General features: G+C 53.4%; 1 protein-coding gene across 1 annotated transcript in view; it reads right to left on the bottom strand.

Annotated features, from left to right (window-relative positions):
* The window catches only part of PAPPA (pappalysin 1), a 239779-nt gene that overhangs the window by 23163 nt on the left and 192587 nt on the right, over positions 1-24029 (bottom strand). Inside the window, exons 16-19 of the mRNA XM_026513725.4 lie at positions 21637-21847; positions 20795-20966; positions 11784-11931; positions 6692-6801 (exon numbers count right to left, since the gene is read on the bottom strand). Coding sequence (XP_026369510.2) covers positions 6692-6801; positions 11784-11931; positions 20795-20966; positions 21637-21847 — 641 coding nt within the window. The remainder of the gene's footprint in view (positions 1-6691; positions 6802-11783; positions 11932-20794; positions 20967-21636; positions 21848-24029) is intronic.

Below are 24029 nucleotides of genomic sequence, written 5' to 3'. Positions count from 1 at the left end.
ACATGTGGGAAAGACCTGGGGCATGGGGTATGTCAGATGTAGATGCAATTCAATTGGAAATTGCTTTGTAAATTTCCACTCTGAGGCTTGGTTCTCCTGTCTGTGAAATGGGCCCTGAAAATCTCATCATGGGCTTGTGATGAAACGTGGAGATGAATGGTACGGGAATGATTAACCAGGGACCCGGGTTTTAGACATCTCCGTCTTTCTCTGTGCCTGGAGCACAGCAAACAAATACATGTTGACCGGATGAAGGAATGTGAGTAGTTCCAGTGCCCCTTTCTTCCAGCTTAGCTACTTTGGTGCCCTCTGCTTCCCGGCCGCAGGGCCAGAAGTAGAGAGAATCACCTGCTTTCATTCTCTGGGAGACCTTAACCCAGGCTTTCATCTCTGGGTGGGAGAGTCTGTCCCCAGCCAAAATCCAGGGATGCTGGAGGGACCCTTGGTAATGGCTCAAGTAACAGAACACAGCAGGGCTGGGATCCACAAGGGATTTGAGGCCCATCCCGCCCCCTGTTTATCTGCGAGCTAATTTAATCCGTCTGCAGGAGTGTCGTGGTGTGGTTGTACAGGTTTCTGTCAGCTGAGGTTTACCTGACGTGAGTTCAGAAAAAGGACTTTTATACTACCCGCATGAGCCTATTTACCTTTCCAAGGCTTTTGGATTTTCTACTATTCCGTAGGGCTGCACGCCCTACCTGTCTCACTACAGGGCCCCTCTGTATGTGAGGAGAACCGGAAGGGGGCAAGCAGCAGGAGCAAGGAAAAGCTAGGCTATTTACACCACAAACTGGGAGATCCCAGATGGGGCCCCTCAAATGTCAGCCTTGTTCCTCTGCAGCCCAGTGAGGCCTCTAGCCCAGTGAGAGCACTTTCAGACCAAGTTTTGTAAGACGGCTTTCATTTCCTGCCTTGGTGCATAAGAAGGATACACTGTCCTTTTTTCCTGGCTGCAGTGACCATCACCACCACCACCACCACCACCACCACCATCTTCTTCTTCATCAACATCAGGAATGGGACCAACGTCATCACCATCATCATCGCACTGCTACCAACCCTGTCATAGTTATCCTCATCCACAAGCCCTGTCCTCAGAGCTTGATCTATTTAACTCTTATCAAAACTGCAACTGCAGGTACTATTTTCGAGTCTGGGTCACACAGGAGGAAACAGACCACAGAGAAGTTACCCGACCTGCCACAAGCCATATGGAAGGAGCCCATAGCTCTCTGATGTCCAGGTCTACATTTGAACCCTGCACTCTCCTTCACATCCCCTAGCCCCCGACACTGTAAACATAAAATAGTTTACTCTTTGGCCTGATGGAAAGACCAAGGTTCAGAAAGGTAGAGGCTTTAAGAGAAAAGTAGGTGGGGGGGTGGGTGGGGAGGCAGAGTGTCTCCAAGTTGAATCCCAGGGAAGATGAGGCCCCAGGCAGAGCTGAAGACATCTGAGAAAACATCTTAAGAGAGCCTCTCCATCCTGAGGCTCCGAATGGACACCCCTTCTGATACCTTCTAAGATGAGCCCTCTTTTCTCCTTAATTCTTCCCTTGGTGTATAGGACTTCCTGTGAATGAATGGTATCAATTAACAGGTTCACCATTCATTATCAGTTATGCAGCTTCTAGCTTCCTTTAAAAGCCTAGGCACTTTCCACCCTGAATGCCTGGTGTCTGAAGGATGCCTGCCACGTTGAAGTACATCAGTGTCTTTGAATGAGTGAATGAGAAATCACTGGATGCCGGACGCACGGTATCTCCCCTCTCCATCGGACAGACCAGACCTCACGTGCACTCGGAACCATTCTACCTCTGACTTTAGACTCTTGACAGGGCCTTCCACGGCGCTGCCTTCCCTTCAAGGGAGGAATTCTGCATCCTTTGCCCGCAAGTGTCAAATTATGATTTATAATATATACGGTGGTTGCCTTGCAAGACACAATGCAGGAGAATTAGCCCTGGGTTTACATTCTGATCCAGCTGCATTAGTTACGTGAATTGGGCAGTGAAAACCCAGTGAGAACTCAGCATCATGTGTAAAATGGTGATACTGCTGATCCCATCGGAGTATGGTGGAGACAAAATGAGGTGGCATATTTGGACCTGCCTAAAAAACAGTGTCCGCGTGTCATAGATAATAAATGGTGACTTCCTTTTCTTTCCCCCTTAAGTACCTCACTCCCTTTCTTCTTCTCCTCTCTTTCCTCCCTCCTTCCAACCTTCTCCCAGAAGCCATTACGAAATCCAAGGTCCCAGCTGCCCAGAGGATTTACGAGCCTCTGAGGCTGTGAGCTGCATTTGCCATGAACAAGTCGAGGTGCCGGGCAGACCAGGGGTGCTCCTTCGGAGCTGGGGACAGAGAGGCTGCTACCCTGAATTCCTGATGCCCAGGGCTAGGAGTCCACCCCATCCAAGGGTTGCGAGCCAACAGCTTCCAGGCTATACAACCCACAGAAATGTTCGGTTTGGCACTCAATGTGCTTGACAGAAGTCAAAATTATTTGCCAGTACTAAAAAAAAAAAATCAGAGATTTTATATTTTAAAGACTTTGGATTTCTTATATTCAAGACAAAGTGGAAAATCTAGCCATTCTAGGCACACATTTCCACACTGCCACACTTGGCTCGAGCTGCCCCCCCCGGGAAGCAGGATGTGTTTTCCAGAGTTCACCACTGTCTCCACCTTTCCCTGTAGTCTCTCCAGCACGGAGCCCAAGAGACATTGCCATCTGTCACTGAATTTGTACTGTTTCCTCTATTTAGATGTGAGGAAGATTTCTCCGTGTCCCTATGACTTCCAACAGTGCATGCGGGGCGGTGGGAGCCGGGGAGGTGGGGGCTTTCAAAGGAGAGAACTTTAAAAAAATAAAGGGACAGAGTGTTTTTCTTTATGAAAGTAAAACTAAAAACTTTAGTACACCTGAAACTAATATAATTTTATATGTCAATTATACCTTAATAAAAAAAAAAAAGCCAACCCAGTAGACGTTATCTTGGTGGCACAGCCATGGCCTAGCACGGGAAGGGGACAACCTCTGGGGAGCCAGAGATCCTGATGTGGTTTCAGGAGTGGCCACAAATAGGAACACTGATCAAGTCTTCCATGTAAGGTCAGCACATGCATTATATCTTAAGAAGAAAGTTGAGAAAGTCATTTCTTCAGCTGGGCTGTATGCACACGGGCGTTGTATTCTTTTAAGCCTATCTGTCTGAAATATGTCTAGTACACCCTGCTACTACTATTAATAATCTGCCTAGGTACTGAATATACAGAATGACTCGCCTGGCCCGCTTCACCCATTTACCCTCCTGCCTGGTTCCCGTGGGAGTCTGACTTCGGGCCTCTTGATCCAGGCCTATCTCTCATTCCACAGATGGGCAAACTGCAGCTTAGAGAAGTGACAGGATCTGTCCAAGGACAGGCTGCGAGACGATGCCTGGGCCTGAACGAGAACCTTGGTCACCTGACCCTACAACCCCAAGTATTTAGCGAGCTCCCACTGCGTGTTAGGCACGAGGGGAAGTGCCGTGGTAAGTAAGAGGACCGTGCGCCTGCCTTCGCAAAGGTCACCGTTCTGGTGCGCTCACCACGGCACGGGGATCTCGTTGTTGATCTCCCACTTATCTAAGTAGGCCCTGTTCTCGTCATATAGGCCGATATGCGCAGAGTACTTAAAATAGAGGCTGTCGTGCGACACGTGCCAGTGTGGGCTTCGGCCGGCTCGCGTGGGCCCACGAGGGGCAATGGTGCCCGTCCCGTCCCAGTTTTGTGTGCAGTGAGGGCAACCTGGGAACCAGGACATCGGCCATGGGGGGGGATATTGACACCACGGTAATTGGCAAATGCTACAAGTCAGAGTTCTAGACGGTGGTTGTTTTTGGGGGGGGTTGCTGGGGGGAGCACAGAGAGCCCGTGGTTAACTGTTCAGCGGCATATTCCCTGGTAAGCGGTCAGTAAAGGGTTTGCCCAGTTTGCCTTTATTATTATTGTCCTACGTTCAACAGAGACAGCACGGGGAGCCGGAGAACACTACACATTCAACTGGCCAGGGGCTCCCTCCCCTGCCTCTCAGGCAAGGGGCTTCCCCGGCCACCGCTGAGATTCCATTTCCTCCTCTGGAAACGGGGAGAGACTGACACGGACCTTCCAGGGGGTGTGGGAGGGGGAAAGGGGGTAAAGGAAGCATGACCCCGTGCCCGAGTCACAGGAGGCGTCCGTGAAATGTCAGTTCTGGGCCCGCGCTTCCTTCCCCCAGGACAAAGGTAACCGGAGTTGGAGCAGAGCCCGGCCCCCGCCCATCTGCCTTGGCCGGCCCGGAGGCGGCGGCAGAACGCAGGGCTCCCCGGGCCTCCGCCCTGGCCTGGCAGCGTCTGCTCCGGCAGCTCTGTTTCTATGTCGCTCTCACCACACAAGGGGCAAGGGTGTAGCGGAGGCCAGCTTTTCTGCCTTATTCCTGGAAATCATCAATCTCTGCCCTTCACCCTCCTCCCTTTTTCTACCACATTTTTTTCCTCCTGGATAATGAGGCCTCCGGAGACCGGTGGAGGTCTGAACCTCGTTATGGCTCTCTCCGTAGGCCGGCATCAATAAAGGCCAGCAGACCAGGGAACTGGGTGGGGGCTGGGGCAGCCAGGCAGCGGGTGGGCAACTGGGGAAGGGGGGCTCGCAGGCTTTCAAATCCCTGGATTTATTTCACAGTGAATTAGAACTGAACTCTTTAGTGCCCAGGGCTCACAGAGGGAAGGGTGGGAATTCACCCAGGGGGCAGAGAAAAGGCCTGAGTGGGAGCTGGGCCAGGGGAAACTGGTCTGAAGCCCAGGCAGAGAAGACCTCCGGTACTGGGGTATGAGGGAGGTCTCCTGTGTCTTCTCTGTGTAGGAGTGTAATTCCCCTGTCTTAGGGTATTTGGAAGCAGGGCAGGGTAGAGGGAGGGGAGGAGAGGGGAGGGAAGGGGAAGGGAGGGGAGGGGAAAGGAAGGGAGGGGAGGAATGGCATGGCATGGCATGGTCCTGGCTCTGCTTCCTGTGTGACCTTGGCCTAATCCTCTCCCTCTCTGCTCCTCAGTTTCTCCATCTGTACAATGAGGGGCTTGTACTTGATCTCAAACTTCCTTGAGATTCCGATGTGGGGCTTCTGTGCGTGCCCCTGGGTGTGGACAGCACACTGGCATTCACCGGGGCGTTCAGTGAGGATCCGTGTGGGGACGCTGGGTTAGCAGTGGAGAAAGGCATGCTGAGGGCAGAGAACAGATGAAGAGCATGAGGTTAGGGAAACAGGGCTGTCTAGGGTATGCATGGGGGAGTCAGGGGCAGATGGAGGGGAGAGAGAGTATGGGTGGAGGGGAGAGAGAGTATGGGTGGGCGGGAGGTGGAACAAGGTGGTAAGAGGTCTTGGGAGAGGGGAGAGAGACAGAGTGGAGACAGAAGCAGGCAAAAGGGACTCGAGTTGGAGATGGGGCAGAGGGCATCTGGGGAGAAGGAGGAAGGGGAGAGGAGAGAAGAAGAACGCTGGGGTACACCGGGGAGCAGAGTGGGTGTCCAAGTCCAGCACCAGCGCCACAGGCCGAGTGCTGAGTAAGCCCTCGCAGGCATGCCCTCAGCTCATTTGAGAAATAGTACACCTCATATCGGGTTCTGCCTGGCTATCCGGAGCGAGATCTGCAGCAGGAGGGCAGACTGCGAGGCCCCCCGCACCCCAAGCAGAAAGGCTGGCCGAGAGGGACATTGCTGAACACCGCCCTGCATGCCCTGCTTCCCTCTTTCACTTTCTCCAGGTTGAGCCAGTGCCCAGAACAGATATGTGAGGCCTGGGGTCCGCGCTGCCCTTGGGAGCAAGAGTAGGGTCCCCCACCAGCTCTAGGGCCACCAGTGGATCAGGTGACACATAGACAAGTGGGAGTGGCCAGCCCCCAAGTGGACCTGGGCAAGGACAGCGGCTGCCAGGAGGCGGAGCCTACAGGGCCTCTGGCCAGGTCCACGCCAGCTTGACACTGTGGGACGAGCACTGCACTCGGATTCAGGCTCAGGTTTGAGCCCTCACACTGGGCCCACTGCTCACTCCTGAGATCTCAGTGTCCCCAAGCAGGGACTGCAGACAATGTCCCCTGCTCCATACAATTCCGAGGCTTAAATACGATCTTGTGTGTTGAGTGCTAGGCATGTGAACATAGTGGGTGCTTAATAAGCAACGGGTGTTATCGGTTCCCCAGATCACGTATTAATTGCTTTCCACCAAACAAGTAAAGCAGGGAGAAGGATACCAGAAATCTAGGCCATGGAAGGAGAAAGGCCTTCTAAGTCTAGAGAAGCCGGATCACGCTATCCTTCCAAGTACAGACTTTCCGGTCAGACAGACATGTGTATGTGACCTCACTCTGCTTTGTGTATGTTCTCAGTGCCTCTGTGTTCTCACCTCTGAACTGGGGACAACAGTCCTCTTATTCCTAGGCTGTCATCAGGATTCAGTGGAACAGTAAATAAAAGGTCCCTCTGCACAGGCCTGGCCAAGGGCAAGTGTGAAATGCTGGAAGCCTGCAGAAGTGATTGTGAACAGTGCCCACCCCACAGAACAGGTGTGACAAGTCAATGACTGAACATATGCAAAAGGACGAATTCAGGACCAGGGCACAGTAAGTGTCCAGTGGTCACGTCCCTCCCCTAGCCACCAGGGACGGCCCTGTCACTCACCTCCACCCGTGTGGGGTTCAGCCAATGGGGGATGTCCCGTACAGTCACGTTCACTGGCAGGATGATGGACTCGCTGTTGTGGTCCAGGCACGAGGTGACACACTCCGACCCTGAGGGCAAGCACAGTGTGAGGCTACAGCTCACGCCCAGTCCCCTGACGCCCATGGGCTGCTCTCCCACAGTGCAGGCCCTGTCGTTCCTGGTCCCCAGTGGACCGGGCCATCCCGGCCTTGAGGACAGGAAGAAGTGAACTCCCAGTGGGGCGGCCTCTGGTCTCCCTGACTCTGTTCTCATCTCCAATCTAGCCTGCACCCACCGCCATGTTCACTGGGCCTGAGCCCCGTTTGGTCATGCCCCTCCTCTGCTTGAGAACATTTCCAAGCTTCCCTACAAGCAGGACAAAGCGTAGTCCCCTTTGCCTGGCATCCATGGGCTCCCATGGTTGAGTCAATCTCATCTCCCATTAACTATCTTCACACTTTGGGTGGTCCAGCCAGGTTTTCCACTCAAGTCCCACAACCCCTTGTCTCTGTATTTCTGCCCCCATTCACGCCATCCCCCGAATCACCCCCATCTGCCTTCTCAAGGTCAAATCCTATCAGTCCTTCATGGCCCAGTTCAAATCCTCCAGAAGCCTGCCCTAATTTTTGCGCCTGAGTGGGAGCAGTGTTCAGCCACGATGAGTCTCTCAGTGCTGGCCTTACGCCCTCCCTGCGACTACCTTTCCACAGTTACAGTGAGGCGCTAGACCTACAGGGATGAGGGGGCGCATCTGTGAGCCTAGCCCGGTGCCTGACACCCAGCCACTGCTCAGGGCGCATCAGCCCGGGGCGCGGCAAGCCCATGAACGCAGCACCACCTCTTAGTCCCTCGCTTTCCGCTTGCACAGGGCTTCCGCACACGCCTCCCTGTGCCTTTAGACCCCTCCTGCTCTTCTTCAACTCGTGCGCTATTAATGATCCTGCAGACCTCAGTCCAAGTGCTGCCTGCTCCGAGGAGCCCTCCCCGCTCTCCTGACAGGCCAGGCCCTCTCACAGGCACCAGCCCCTTCCCACAGGCGTGGTGACTGTTCTCTCGATGGCTCTCCTCCCTGCCAGACCGTACACCCCCGCGGCCGGCCCTCCCTGTGCTCCCTGTTCCATGCCTGGCGCCCTGCACCCTGGATGGCAGCAAGTATTCCTGAAATGAGTGAGGGACACGGGGTGAGCGGATGCGTACACGGACAAGGGACTAGGAGCGGATGAACACACAGGACGACATGGGTACCCAGATGGGGGAGCGAATGAATGCAAGACTGGATATGTGGATAAAGGAAACACTGAATGCACTGATGATAAACAGGTGGGTACACAGCAGCCACCGGTGAGGGGCAGCTGACTTTAAGCCGAGGGTTAGCAAGACTATAATTTGGTGCATTCATTCTCTACCCTGACCTCACACGTTGTGACGTCTCCTGAAAATCAAGCCTATCCCATGAGGTGTGCCCAGGACTCTCAAGCCGTGCTCGTTCATGTGGGCAAAGAACGGACGTGTGAGAGTCTGACCAAGGCCCGAAGGAGGTCATTCCCCTGCCTTAGTGCTAGGACCACCCTTGAGCACTAAGTGGATCCTAAGAGACAGCCAACTCGATCCCAGTAGCCATTCTAAAGGTTGTGTGTGTGAGATGTCTATGTGTGTATCCCCCTGCCCCCCCACACACATATACTTATATACGTATATATAGTTTATCAATGAGGGCCCTTCTTGTTGCAATCTTGTCATCCTCTTCAGTCTGAGAGACTCACCAGGACTGAAGAGGGGACGAGGGTGGAGTGGCAGGCCTAGGACAGTGTTTAAAACCTCTTCACTTTAAACACAGGGCCCCCGAACCCAGAAGGGGGGGGCAGATCCCTGGCCATGCAGGTGGTTTTCGTATGTCACTCGTTCTCCTGAATATCCCGTGCTGTGTGACAGGTTGTCATCACACCCATTTCTCAGGTTAGAGACTTGCACAGAGCTCAGGTTACAAAGCAGGCTGGGGCCCATGAATTAAAACCCACGTCCCTCTGCCTTTGGAGCCCAGCAATGGATACAGGGGAGCCCAACAGAGGAAAGAGAAAGGAAGGTAGAGGACAGAAAAGAAATGGCGGGGGGGTTGCAAAAATACCAAAAAGGTGAATGACGGGAATAAGGCGGGGGGAGTCACGAAGCAGCTGGAGAAAGTCAGTGCTGCGTGTCTGTCATGAGATCAGTTCTAAGGGAGTATTTAGGGAGCGAGGTAGAAGCGAGGCTATGATGATAAAATCCTCTTTTGCAAAAGCAAGAGGCCGCCTGTAGGGGAAAAGCCAAAGGCTCTCTTCTCCCAGGAGGGGAACAAAGGGGAAAATATGGTCAAGGCAGGAGGCCATCCCTGCCTGCAGAGCAGCCCCGGCTCCCCTTCCCCTTCCCCTTCCCTGCGGCTCCTCCCCTGCGCTCTCCTCCCCCACCCACGGGGCTGGGGCTTTAGGACCAGGCTGCTGTGTTGTGATAGATGAGCCCAAACTGGCATCATTACAGAGGGTGATCTCACCAGGCCCCTGCCTCTCCTTCCCTGGGAGGAGGAGGGAGGGTGACAGCCCCGGGGACCAGTAGCAACTTTCTGAGGGCTCCTAACTGGCACAGAAGCTGGCCTGTGCTGCCCAGGGAGGGGCCCACAGGGAGCTGCTCTGGGTGGCTCCAGAATGTGTCCTCCAGCCCCCAAGCCCACATGAAGGGACACGCACCTCACCCCTGACTGTAAGGCCTTGGATCAAATCCCCTCCTTGGTGAGGTGGGCTCTCCCCAGGGAGGGGCTCAGCCTGGGCTTCTGATCTGGAGGTCTTCAGAGGTGAGGAAGGGGAGGGACCTGGAGGTCAGGGGGGAAACCTGCTTTGCCTCCTTCCCCAAGGTTGTTTCCCAGCGTCCCCAGTGCTGCCTTTGCTCTCTTAGCTCCCACATATGCCCCCCACCACCGTGGATCACTGTATTCACACCAGGGGCATCTGCATGGCAACAGGGACGTGGGTACAGGGAAGGGGAGGACGTCCAGGTTCCAGTGCTGGACTGACTTCTTTCCCTTTCTGCTTGACCGTGAAAAAGCTTGGTGGGCAAAGGGACGCTACGGCCACACGTCCGGCTCCCCCTAGCTTGGCGAGCAGAGAGCCAGGCCGTGTGCGGTTGTGACATGTGTAGGCAGTGTGTGCACACAGTGGCCACGGGGTGCATTTGTGCAGCTTTCTGGGTACGTAACATGTTTCAGGGCATGAGATGTGTCTGTCTCGTGACACGTGTGTGATTATATGTCCCACGTGTGTGAATGCTACGCGTAGCTGTGTGTGTGTGTTAGGTGATGTGTTTGCGGTATTTGGCTGATGTGTACCTGCCAGGCATGAGTTTACGATGCGTGTGTTTGGGTCTGTTTGGTTAGTAAACTTGTGCTTGTGTTTATTTTTGCGAGTGTGAATATATTTGAGTGTATCGTATCCGTGGATGGAGACAGGCAGGAAGTCTGTTTCTGTAAGGTTTTTTTTTTTTTTTAAATAAAAGTCACTTAATTAAATATTTCCCTCCCAGGGCCACTTAATACCAGTCATGAATGTAACTGAATGTTCACTTGTATATTCTGAGTTAGGGGTAGGGACCCTATCACAGACATAAGTGTCTAGAACCACCCACCAGGAATGATGGAGAGAAGAAAGCATTGGCTTTGGGGTAGAGCAGCCAATGTGGTTGATCATGGCTACACCTGTTGCCCCAACCTTCTAGAATGCCTATACTGGCAGATCGCACAAGACACCACCTCTCTGCAACCGTCCTGGTCCAGGCCCTTGGCTTGGTGGCTCTGTAGGAACTTAAAGTACCTTCTGAATCATTGGAGAGCAACCTTGCACTTGGAGGGTTTTCTCACCCACACAGGAGCACGTGCTCTGGACTCAAGGCAGGAGCGCCGATTTCTAATCTGCTTTGAGGTGAAGACTGTACGTGTGCTCTCAGGCTCTATGTTTCCATCTTTGAAAGGAGGTGGTCAGAGGCCCCATGCACCTCCCCTCTCCAAGCACAGGCCTCGCTTCTGGACAAGAAGTGACAGCTCCCGTTTTGCTGGGTGCAGAACTTGTTGGCTGCGTGTGACTGGGAGTGAATGTGTGCATGATAACCTTCTGCTCCAGACATCCCTGCTGATTATCCCATAAATCACACTGGCCATGAGAAAGAACATCCAATTCCCTGGGCTTTTCATCATGGTCAATTAGGGAATCAGCCCAAGAGGTCAGCTCCACCGCCCTCAACTGAGGTCAGACTCGATGCACGCCCAGTTCCCCAGAAAGCCTCGGAGCCTGTGATTAACGCATCTGTCCAGACGCCTGGTTTCAAACAGGCAGACCCCTGGCACCCGACCCCAGGCTGTCTCCCCTCACTGCGAGCACTCTGTGAGCTAACCAATCGCCATACAAATAGTATTCGGAACATGCTATCTGCCCTCTCCGCTGTAGGCAACGGAGATGCCAGGGAAAGAACTCGGGCTTCAGAGTAAAAGAGATGTCTGGATCCAGGGAGTGTTCTGTTATCCCTTCAAGTCTCCATCTCCTCACCAGTTAAGGTCATGGAGCAGATACAATGCCTCTGGAGTGCTTGCTGCGGGGCCCGGTCGTAGTAGGTACTCACGAAGGGTTAGTGTCATGCACAATTTAAGATTAATACTGGATCACCACCGCCTTCCGAAATATGATGTGTGCTTCCGCATCTCCTTCCCCTTTGCGCCGCATGGTTCCTTCTGTCTGGAAGGCCGTCCCCTGCCCAACGAGCTCTTTCCAATCCCTACAGAGGCATCCCTTCCCCAGGGAGACTTCTGTGTCCCCCGACACAGCGGTGAGCTTCTCTATACTCCAGTACGACCCTCTACACTCACCGACCGTTGCTGCTTCAACATCCGTGCCCTCAACTCTTTCTGGGAGCACAGGACCTGGTCTCTTTCATCTCTGCCTCCCTCCCATGGGGCATCATGAGTGAGAGGTGCCCAGTCACCCCGTGAGGCACTAGCCCCAGGCCCCCAGAGGGACCTGCCCCTCCCACGGCCGCCCCCACGCGCCCCCTGTACCTATGGCATAGCCTTCCGGACACTGCAGTTTGAGGTTGCTGTTGAGCGGGTCCGGGGCCGAGCACTGGCCTTGCATCTCCTGGCAGACGTGGAAGGAGCCGCTCCAGGTGCCATCTTTCCGGCAGTGGATGACGTTGCTCCCACGTCCCTGAGCACCACAGAAGAACAGTCAGGGCGACCGAGAGGGACTGTCACCCTCACCATAATAAGACCCTCAAAGTAAAAGAGGAAACTGCTCCTCATCTCCCCAGAGCCTTGGAAATGTTCCAAAAACAATTTCTTAACAATGGTAGAAACACTGAAAGGAATTGTTGAAAGAAAAGAAAAGAAAAGAAAAGAAAAAAGAAAAGAACAGAAGAGGCGAGGAGAAGAAAGGAGAGGCGGGGAGGGGAGGGGAGGGGAGGGAAGACAAAAGAAAAAAGGAAGGAAGGACGGAAAGAAGGAAGGAAAGGAAAGGAAGAAAGAAGGAAAGAAAGAAGGAGGGAAGGAAGGAAGGAAGGAAACAGACAAACCCAATTACCCTAAATAGAGGCACTGTTAACATCTCCGCTTGACGGATGGGGAATCTGAAGACTCAACTGGGGAGGACACATGCTCTGAGCTCTCCAGCGAGCCTACCTCCCAGGTTTCCTGAACCCTAGCTTCGAGCTCTTTCAGATTTCAGTCAGAGGGATTTGTTTTGTGTGTTAATTTTTTAACTGAGAGGGTAGGTGACCGAACACACCCCAGCCCATACAGTAAGTACGAGCGTGGGTCCTGGAGCTGTTTGTGAGAGGGCAGGCATTCGGCAAAGCTGGTTTCCCTCAGCCGGTGAGAAAGCAGCCCACAGGACAGCCCTGCCACACGCGAACTGGGCAGGTCAGAAGCTTTTCCTTCCAGGGCACTTCCTTCCTCTCCTTTCCCTTCCTCCCTTCCTCCCTTCCTCCCTTCCTCCCTTCCTTCCTTCCTTCCTTCCTTCCTTCCTTCCTTCCTTTTGCTCCATTTCATTCTGTTCCAGCTGTAACGGCCCCCGGAGGGTAGTGTGGGGATCCTTCTGTCTGTGCCCTCCGCCCCATTTCTTTAAAACAGGCACTACTCGGCTTCTCCATCTTCCGCAAGGCGGTGGGCACGTGCGGCTTGCAGGCACGGTCCTCTCTCTGAGCCCCCTTTCAAAGTCTGGGATTCTAGTGGGAGGTCCCGCTCTGCAGATATTTAGAACCGCCCCTGAATCCGAGGATCACTTCTTAGTGCCCAGTCTATGCCCAGCCCTGTGGGGTCCGAAAGTAAAGGGAGCCGGCACCGGGCCCCGTGAGAAAGACAGTCATGTGGGCAGGCACCAGCCACGTCAGTGCGACGGTGCTCGGTGCTGTGAGGACACAGGGAGAGTAATCGCTTGTCAGGGGCAAGCAGGGAGGCCCAGCAGAGAAGGTGATAAATGGAAGAGCGTTTTCAAGGATCCACAGAATCACAGGCAGAACAGGGATAGAGAGACCTTTCTGGAAGGCCAAAGGGCATGTGCAAATGCAAGGAAGTATAGGGAGCAGCAGAGAGCTCCCCGGGGGTTCTCATCTTGTGAGTCAAGGGAGGATGAGCTGGTAGGGCAGATGCGGGGTGGGGCCTTCGATGTCAGCTTATGGAGTTTGGACTCTACCCCTTGAGAATGGAGAACCGTGGGTGGTTTCTGGACTGGGGTCCCTCCATCATAGGACAAACGGTGTATTCTCTCCCTCTTTCAAGTTCTGATAAGAAGAGAAACTCTGTATGAGGCCAGGGGAGCTGAAAATCTATGCCTGGGCTCCCGTGCCCCTCAGCTTCCCTTCAGCTCCTGTGCCTGGCCTCCAGAGCCCCGTGGTCTTAACTCCCACTAATTCGCCACGGCTTCGCTCCCTACAGCACTGCCACCAACCTTGAACTCGGTTTAAATCGCGCGCATTCTCAGAGGCACCATACGCCATCTCCCGCCACCAGCTTCTGCGCTCACGCTCCTAGCTGCCGTGTTCCCTCCCCGCCCAGACACCCCGTCTGGCACAGACGGTCCCGTCCTGAGGCCGCTCTAACTCGGCAGGGCGCGCTACCTTACGGTCTCTGACACGCCCTGCCTCTGTTTATCATCCGCTCCCACCTAGAGGATGAACTCCTCAAGGCCCAAGACGGTGCCGCCTTCCCCCCGCATCCCCAGGGCTTTTCCACAGCACCTCACAGGTCCTGACCACGTGGGTCCATTCATTCATCACTCAGGAGACATCTGGGTTCACCAGGAACTGTGTGACAGGAGATGGGGTGACCACGTAGAGAGTTAGGGAATGAACCTGCTCAATAAGCAAGAACGTAAAGGAATGTGTGGGTGAGGGGATACATGCACGAGTGACCAACGAAGACATGGGCGAACGAGGGAATAAATGAATGAGCGCGCAGGAGGAAAGGCATGGGCTGTTGAAAGGGCTGCGGCAGGCTGGACCTCCCCTGTCTGAGAAAACAGCTGCAAGGAGACAGGATTCAGAAGAGAAAGGGGGGCCATCTCCGGGCCTCTCACAGGCCTGACTGCAGTGGAAGCCTCTGTGACCAGGGGACAAGGGTGGCCCATCCCAAGCACACAGCTGCGGGACGTCTTGCAGGGCCCACCCCCAGGGGTTCTGCGTGAGCTCAGGGAGAGTTTAGGCAGCTTCATGTGGCTTCAGAGAAGCGACTCTTCCTCCTGGAGCCCCAGGTCCCAGGCCCCATGATTCTGCTGGGCCCTCGGGAGACTAGGAAATTGACCCCAATTTCCTGGAGCCTTGGCCTGGGCCTATGATGCATTTGGCCTCCAGCCCCTGAAGGGCTGCAGACCTCAGCACTACGTGGGCCAGAGTTGGCTGGGGACCTCGGTGTGCAGCAGAGAACGTGTTAGAACTAGCTGGAATCTGCTCAGGGAATTTCGCCATAGAGAAATCCACCATAGAAGGCTCCACCATAGAAAAGAGGAGCGTAAAGGCAGGGGTCTTGCTGCCTCCAGCCTCTCTCCCTCCTGCCCAGTTCGTCGGGCACTTTCGGCTGCTGATTAAATCTGCCTTAAAAAAGTATGCCGTCCTTCTACTAAGACACCGTCACCTTCCAAACAAGTCATCCTTGTGGCCTGGCACTCCAGGGCCTCCACGGTGGAACCCGGATGACACGTCTAGCCCCATCTCTTGCTCTGCACCTGTCTTTCCTTCTAGTCTCACGGTTAGCTGGTCTCTCCCGCACATTTCTCTTGCTTCCCACCTCTGCACCTTTGCCCTCACTGTGCCCGCTGCACAGCGGACTTTCCAGAGCCTTTCTGGATTTCCGAATTCCCTTTTAGGACCGGATCTTGGTGCATTCAGGGCTTACCTACCAGCGAGTACAGAGCCTCGGAATTAACCTCTGATGTTAAGTCTAGTGTGACCATGGAACACCTGACATTGAGGATGCCATCCGAGAGAACCCAAGAGCACTGGGCACGGGGCCCGCGGGTACTCTCGGCTCCGAATGCACAGTTCTGCGTGCTAAGGTGAAATCTCTTCCAAGAGGGCTGAGCGTCCCTCCGCAAAGCAGTCTGCCTCTCTGTGCCTGTGAATCCGTCTGTGAAAAAGCACGTGTACTCTCTCAAGCTCTCTTTAGTCACACAGGCCCACAAAGTGCTAGAGGCATATAACAATTCTATCCTCAAATACCCATGATGTCCAAGTGCCCTACGGGCATTTAAAAATCCTTTAATGACACAGTAATCATTTCCTTGTTACAGATTCGGAAATTGAGGCTCAGCTAGGAAGCGAAAAGGTGAATTTTTAAATGATGCTAGTGTAACAGTTAGGAGCATGGACTGGAGCCAAACTACATAGATTCGAATCTCAGCCCTGCAACTTCCTCGCTGTGAGTACCCGGGGAAGCTCCTTAACCTCCCTGCGTTCCTTAATTTCCTCAGCTATCAAACGGGCATGGGGTCCACCTGACAGAGTCATCACGAGGACCGAGTAAGTCAGATTACATGAAGCATTTAGAGCTCAACGCACACACCGGGCCCTCTCAGGGTCAGCGAAGGCTCTAGGCCGCTCTGCTGTGGCGTCTCTAGGGGGACCTCAGAATCCACTCAAGCACCACCCACGTTATAGAAGTGACAGCAGCCGCCGTGGGAAGGCAGCACGCCCGAGGCATGGAGATCGCCAATCCCAGAGGCGGGTCCCCTGACTGTAAGCCTCTGTGCCTTCACTACAATGGAGGCGAGAGGCGGGGAGAGGAGCAGAGAGGGAGAATCAGATTTGTTCTTCTTAGCAGAAATGGAAATAGACAAGCCAATGGCAGAGAGACGCGTGGCAGCCTCAGAGCAGGACAGGACTGGGCAGCACAGTGGGACATAAAGGGCTAAGCTTTGGAGGTGGGCTGACCTAGAACAGGAATCTCAGGTCCACCACTCCTGGCTATATAACGTGGGGTGAGCCACCTTAACTCACGGAACCTCAGCTTCCACATCTACAGAATGGGGCAGTAACGCCAGACAGGTGCTGTGGGGCTGAAATAAAGTGGTCTGGGTGGAGCACTTAACCCAGTGACTGGCAAGTAGCAAATGCTCAATAAATCGCTCCTGCTATTAATTACTGGCCTCGCTCCCAGGCAATGCCCTTATATGCACTTCGCGTCTTCCAAGTCAGGTACAAGGGTGCCGTGTAGCCCTATGTGTATGAGGAAGCACCGGCAGAAAATCTGGTGCGGGCAATGACTTGGTTAGGAGGTGAAAGACGTGGAGATCCAACTCTGCTGGTGACTTGCTGTGTGACTTGGGGCAAGTCTCTTCCCCTCTCTGGGCTCCAGTGGTCCCATCTAGAAAATAAGTGGGTTGCAGCAGGGGATCTCCTAGGTCCTGCCCACCTCCTGTAACATTTCTAACTTCCTCTAGGAAGCCCAGAGTGCCCAGGCAACCAGAAGCCACCCCTGCTTGGAGAGGCACCGTATGTGTGAGAACTGGGCTGTATCCACAGCAGAGCCCATAAACGCATGAGCCACATGCATGCCACCAGTGGCAGAAAGGCTTTTACGGCCACCTCTGCGATCCATGCACTGAACTGGGTACATTACTGATTCCACTCCCACCCTGCCTGTCCCGCTCCCTCTGAGCTGCTGGTAACCCTGGTTAAGAGTACTCCTTCGTCCGCAAGCACCTCTAGCCTCTTCCTCCGCTGTGCAGTCCCCGTGCATGCATCTCCCACAGACTCTGCCCCAATCACAAGACAGCCGCTCCCACCATCACCTACAAATGCCGCCCCCCCATGCTTCTCTTGGGGAACCGGGCCTGAGTTATCACCTCGGACAGCTCCGGAGCATCTGAGCTGGATTAAGTGTTGGGGCAATCAGCACTTCTCCCCGGCTGTCTGGGGACGGAGTTCCTGCCCTCCGCCACTAGCCTGTCCTGGAAGTGTTCAGGGGCAGTCGCAAGAGCAGGGCACCACCCACTCACTCGTAACGGTGGGCAAGAACTTAGCCTCTGAGACTGCTTTCCTCATTCGAAAAAGGGGATGTTGGTTTCTTTTTCAAATGTCTGGTGGGAGGTCTCAAAATCAAAGTCCGGGGCACCAGTCTGGCATCCCAGAAATACTGAAAAGTAGAGAAGCTGTTACTACCAAGGTTCTCTGTCTTTGTTTACAGAAATAATAACACTATAAATTTGAGAGCTGAACTCTCCAATATGGTAGCTGCTATATTCGCGTGGCTGTTTGCATTTAAATTTAAACTATTTAAAATTAAATAAAGGGTAAAATTTAGTTGGTCGGTCGCTCGAGCCATGTTTCAAGTACTCCATAGCCAGATGCAGCCAGCGGCCACCATACCGCAAAGCATAGATTGGGACAATTTTCATCATAGCATAAAGTCCTACTGGGCATTGCTAGTCTAGACAGTCCATATATTGTACAGGATTATTTGAGAAATAAATCAGGTGTCCCTATGGTTCATACTGGTCTCCCCATCCCATCCTGCGGCTTCATGCATGACAGATCCACCCTTTTCTGACTTTCTGAGGCCAGCCACCCACAGAGGGATAACTTTCAAGCCACTGTCTTTGTTTCCAGATTCTGTAGGAGCCCACGTGGAGCATCAGGGATTCTCTCCACTGGAAGTGACCTAAAAGGGAAGCTAGTTCATCTGTGCCTTCCCCAGGGTACCATGTATGGTGGCACAGGTTGTACACTGCACAACTTCAGGGGTTACTCAGAGACATGCTGTACTTTCACTACCTTATTTAATCCTCACAGGATAGGTAGTATTATATACCCTCCCCCATGAGAAAACTGAAACTTAAAGGGTTAAACAACTTGCCCAAGTCCTCGCACTGGTAAGTGGTGAAGTCAGAATTTGAACTCAGATCCAGCATCATACTGGCTCCCAAGGAACAAATGACCTGGGCGTTTTATTTGTCAATTTCCTTTTAGAGGCAGTGGGAGGGAGTACGTGAACTTCCCCTATACTAGTCCCTGTCCTCTTCTGCCAGGATCTGGAACTTGTTTGGAAAGCAAAGAATTCCGGCTCCATACCAGCTGTTTCATTCGAGATGCTCTGGGCCGTAGGTCTCTGCTGTGTTTACAGGCAGCAAGAGGGGATCTGAGGTGAATACTAGATTTGGCTCTCAGACCTCTGGTCTGAGGGTAGAGGAAATTCATTTTCGGTACAAACTAGAAACGTCAATTGTATTAGGAGCCCATTTGGCACGCGTCCCCTCATTCTTTGAGCCGACAAGCAATACTCCGCTCCTTTGCGTCTAGCCTCTCCGCCAGTTGCCAAACAGAACTGCTTGAGTCGTCTGATAAATTTACATTTTCCTCTCCTTTAAATACAAACTGGCCATGAAAGGTACTTGGCAGGCCCCAGGCAGACTGGGTTTCAGTTTGATAACATGACCGTGGCCAGAATAGTTTTTGGCTCAGCAGTTTGGGTAACTGTTAGCAACAGTTTTATGTAAGGGAGGGAGAGGGAAGTCGATCAGCCTGCGTGAGGCCATGGTGATCTCTGGCCTCTGCGTCTTCCGGCACCGGCTTCTGCTTCCCTGGCAGGCAAGGATGGGAATAAGCTGGGTACCCAGACATCTAAGAGTGTACAGGACGAAGGATTTTCAGGGGGTGCCTATTGGATTCAGTCTGTCCACAGTTGGGGGGATCTAGATTCTGACTCAGGCAACACCAGCTGTGTGACTCTGGGTGGTTGAGTGACTTCTCTGAGTGTGAGTTTTTCTTTGGCTTTCATGGCTCGACATTCCCTGAGCACCTACTAGGTGTCCCAAGTGCTGAAAACTCAGGGCAGATGAAAGAGGTGGTCAAGCACTTCACAGCCTGAGGAAGGGGGCACCTGAAATGAGTTACAGTGCAGTGTGGCCAGTGCTGGCTGGGGGGAGGGGGAGGGGCACCTCAAGGAGGGGCACTGAGACCGACCATACAGAGGACCTCAAGAAAGAGTTCCTGAAACTGATGGTTGCCAGAGGGGAAGGGGTGGGGGGATGGGCAACACAGGTGCAGGGGAGTGGGAGGTACGGGCTTCCAGTCATGGAGTGAATAAATCACAGGGACGAGAGGTACGGCACGGGGAAGATAGTCTACAGTAGTGTGATAGCACTGCATGGTGACAGGTGGTAGCGACGTGTGTGATGAGCACAGCACGACGTATAATCTTGTCCAATCACGGGGTTGTGCACCTGCAACGAATGGTGTGTCAACCATCCTCCAATAAAAAAGGGGGTTCCTGGAGGAATGGGTGCCTGGGCTGGCCTGGGTAGGAAGATTAGGAGCGAGGCAGCTGGAAAAGTGGAGAGGAGCTCTTTCACTGACGATGCAGAGGTGAGAGGGCATGCAATCTCACTGGAGGCCTTGGGTCCACCCCAAGGAGTGGGAGCTTATCCTCCGGGGGATGGGGGTCACTGGTTCATGAGGGGCTTTAAGCTGGGGAATTGGGATAAGATGTGTGCTCTGAACAAAGTGCTTGGGCTGAAAATGCAGAGCTTGCACTGGAGGGGGGCAAGGGCATGAAAGCAGAGAGATGATCAGAAGGCTGCATGTGGCTCAGGAAAGAGATGATGGTGGCCTGAGTTAGGGTGGCGGTACTAGGGACAGGTGAGAACAGCTTCAGGAGACATCCTGGAGGCAGAACGGGTAGGACTCGGCGATTGTTTGCATGTGAAGAGCAGGGGAGAGGGGCTGAGGGTGGCGGTTTGGCAGGGCCTGGCACTGGCGGGGCACTAATAAAGATGCATGAGGACCGGCTGCCAGTGAAGCCAGCCTGGGGGCCCAGACGACTGAACCCCAGCCCCACCCGGCGGAACGTCCTTGCACACCCTTGAAATACAGGGCTCAGCCTATCAACCCAAAACGGCTGGTTTATCACAGAGGAACCGCCGGGGGATGTACCATTTCCCTTTTCCGTTCTAGATTCCCTACCTGTCTTAGAAGGAGTAAGACAACTTTAGTCACAGATGCCTTCAGCAGGAACGGGTGGGTGTGCCAGACCTCCTCTCAGTTACAAGGGGATGGAGATAAGATCCAAACCCTGCTCTCTGCTTCTGGTCTCGCTCCCTTCCCTTGTGTTCTCCGGACTGGATACTGCTAATCGGAACGTGCTTCCTCCTCTCCCCATGCTGGCAGAGCATGTCTTGAGGACACGGCGGCCTTGCGTTTTTAAATACTCCAGGGACAGCCACAGGTGATGGTGGTGGAAAGTTGGCAAAACCACCCTGGTCACTCCTATCAGAGTAACTCAACTGTGATCGTTTTCACACCATGGGATTCCATATATACTTTCCTTCATAAGGGCTCTAACACTAACCATTTTGCAAAGCTAAGAATCTCAGAGCCAAAATAGGGTGTTTAGGGAGGAAAACAAGGCTCGGGGAGATTCCCAAAGGAGAGAATGAGAACCCAGTTTCTTCACTTCTGCACTGGTGACACTGCCGTGTCTGCCAACAATCTCCCGAAGGACGCTGTTCTCCAGATACAGGTGGGTCTTCCGCAAGCAGACTGGAGAGGGCCCAAAGCACCAACCTCAAGTTCAAGGCGTCTCACCTGGGCAGCCTCGCTGTCTTCACACTTGATTCTACACTCGCTGTTGAACTGGAAGCCATTTGTGCACTGGTAGAGCCCGTGGAATTTCGGTGGAGGGGGGTCACAGGTCACGGGAACACAAGCTCCCTCCTGCCAGCTGCCATCTTGGGTACACTGAGTCTTGAAAGCCCGTCTTCAAAGAAGAGATAAAGGAAGAGATGTCTCAAGGATCAGATGGCTGGACTCATGCCCTATCCAAACACCCATGTTTCTCTGGAGCCAGCTGGCCTCTCGTTTCCCTTTCCCACTCCCGATCCCCCACCTGCCCTGCTGGTTGGTAGGGGGCATGTATAGGGATTAAAGAAAATTCACTGACTTGGGGCAAGCAAGAGTTTCAGACATTCTCTCAGTACCATGTGATTGAAATAAACTCAAATCCTGCAAACTCTTGTCTTCTCCCTTCCTTCTAGAGTGTTCTCATGGGTGCTAGTACAATGACGATATTCATACCTACCATTTATTGAGCAATTACTACATGCCAGGCACCTTGCAAACACTTTATATACACATCCTCGTTTATTCTTTACAATAATACTACGCAGTAACTGGTATTATCGACCCCGCCTTATCGTTGACAAGTAGAGGCCCAGAGAAGTGAAGTCACTTGCCTAAGGTCACACAGCCAGCAGGCAGTTACTAACAATGTCCCTGTAGATTCCCATAGGGCAGCATGTGAGGAACCGTGGGTACTGCCTCCAACAACAACAACAATAACAAAATGAGTGCCTCCTTATAATCAGACAGCTAGACCTGGCTCTCCTCACCCCCAGAACCTGTGAGTGTGTGTTTCCAGCCCTACTTACTTCTTTGACTTCCGAGAGGAGCCAGGCACGTGATATCCGGGTTTGCACTTGTACTTGCAGAAAGAGCCCACCTTGTGCTTGTTCTCTCGGCACCGGGCCGTCTGCAGGTCTGCGTTGGGCACCGGGGGCGGAGCCAGGCACATGAGCTCACACAGGGCCTCCGGGAAGGACCACAGTCCGTCCTCCATACAGGTGAGGAGGCTGTTGTTGCCTGGAGGACACAGGCGGGCAGGGTTAGCAGACGGGGCGGGAGGGGGTCTCTGAGAGCCGAGCTCACTTATGGGCTGTCTGGGCTTCATTAAACTAGAAAAGCCAGAGGGTCTTCCTCTTAGAATTCCAGCCCCTTCTGTTTACAACTGAGGGCCCCTGGGAGATCAAGAGTGCTGTGACAAAGAGAAGATCCAAGTTGGGGAGTAACTCACCCCACACCTACAGCAAACCAAAACTCAAGGATCCTGACCCCCGATCTGGAACCCCTTCTACTGCGCAGGAAAGAGACCTTCCCGCTCCTTCCATCCATCCTCCTTGCTCTGCCAGGTGGGCATATGAGCCCGGAGGGGAAAGTATATCTGCCTTCTAATAACTGACAACACAGGCTCCCATCAGAATTGACTCTGAGCCCTGACAGCAGTGTGCCGTGCGCCCCCGAGCCGCCGGCCGCTCCTCCCTGGGCCCCGCACCCCTGTACGTCTCCTAGCCCCCCTGGTGCCTGGAAGTGACGGCACTGTGGTATCTGGAGCTTTGATATTTTTTGCAGGCCCCAGTGCTCAGGGAAGCTTTGCCAGAGCAGCCGAGAGAACAGCGCTCCCCTGTAGTCCGTGCCAGCTCCGACAGACATGCTGATTGCCCCCGGGATGCTGGCCTGATGGGGATCGGTGCAAAGAAAAGTCAACCACGCGGCGTCGGGCTTTCCACTGCCAGGTCGTACATCATGGATGTGCAGCCTGCCCCAAACCTCCCCAAGACAACTAGAGATGGACCGGAAACCTGTGTTTCTCAACCTGGTGCTCATCTCCGCGGTTATTACTGAACGGTGTTGACAAGCAGGGCTGGACGCATGTGGGAGGCTGCGGGACAGGAAGCCTGGAGGGTGGAGGGGTAGGGGCGAAGCTGACATGCGCTGTGTCCTGAGTGCTGTGGGGATGTCATCTGAGTTTCACAGCGGGTTCGTAGCAGGACAATGCATGTTTGGGAGCAGAGACTGGGAGACTGAAGTGACCTGACCAAGTCCTCATAGTTAGTAAAAGGCAAACAGAAGCTTAGTCAGTGTTGTCTACTGACAGAGGCGATTGTTGTTTTCCACGGGCAACTGGCTACCTATGCTCACTAGAGCCTTTTTTTCTATTCTGAGGGAGCCAAACGAGAGAGGCAAGCCCCAACTCTCCAATCTACAGGAAGAAAACAATCACACCTGCCTCTCATGGTGATGAGAAGAGAAAACGAAACATTTATGAAAAGTGTCCAAGAAAGCGCTGTCAGATTCCCTGTTTGGGTCTTCCCCCGTCCCTCCCTTCTTGCCTCCCTCCCTCCCTCCCTCCTGACCTTGCCTTCGCTGGCCAATCTGAGTGGCCCTTCGCTCACCCAACAAGCATCTATGCATGCTGACGATGGGTCAGGTGCTCTTTTGTATGTTGGGACATAGCCGTGAACAAAACAAACAAACAAAAACCCCTCAAACCCTGGCCTCTTGGAGCTTCGATTCTAGTATGATAGGGCGGGACCCAAGAAACTGCGCAAAGAAATACGCCGTTTGGCGTGCTAGAGGCAGTAGGTACTCTGGAGACAAATAGAGCCAGTCGAAGACGAAGCAGGGAGTGCTGTGCCCTTTTCTGTAGGCTCCTTGCGCCCCGACCCCATTCACTGTCTTCTTTCTCCTCCTGCGTCAGTGTGACCCATCCGGCGAGCACGAGCCGACCTAGTGTCGTGAACCCCACAGAGGACCGTGTGCTGATCAACAGTGATGCTGCAAACTACGTGGATTTCTACATCACGTGAAGATGATTCATTTGGGTTCCACAGAAGCAGAGAGGCTTCTAGAACACCAGAAACTACAAACTACTTTTCCCTCTGCTTTTGTGATTGGGGCAGTGTTTTGGGGTGTACAGGCATAGCCAAAGCTATGGGAGAACTAAGAGGGGGGAGAGGGGAAGAGAAGTTATAAAGGACATAGGATAAAATATCGGTGGAAAAAGTGTTAGGACTCCTAAAAGCAACACCCTATCAGCTATACAAATTATACATCGTGGAGTACAAGTCATGGTCCTTTGGTGGCAAGAGAACATAAAAATTGCAAAATGTTCATCAAGAGAGGAAAGGCAAACCGGAAATGTCCATTCTGGGAGGGGATAAGTAGGAGCTTGCTGTGTACCACAGTCAAAAGAACCACACTACAG

This window comes from Ursus arctos, unplaced genomic scaffold, assembly GCF_023065955.2.
Source record: "Ursus arctos isolate Adak ecotype North America unplaced genomic scaffold, UrsArc2.0 scaffold_18, whole genome shotgun sequence".
Classification (NCBI taxonomy): Eukaryota; Metazoa; Chordata; class Mammalia; order Carnivora; family Ursidae; genus Ursus; species Ursus arctos.
Note: the sequence above shows the minus strand (reverse complement) of the source record. Positions and strands in the feature narration are given on the sequence as shown.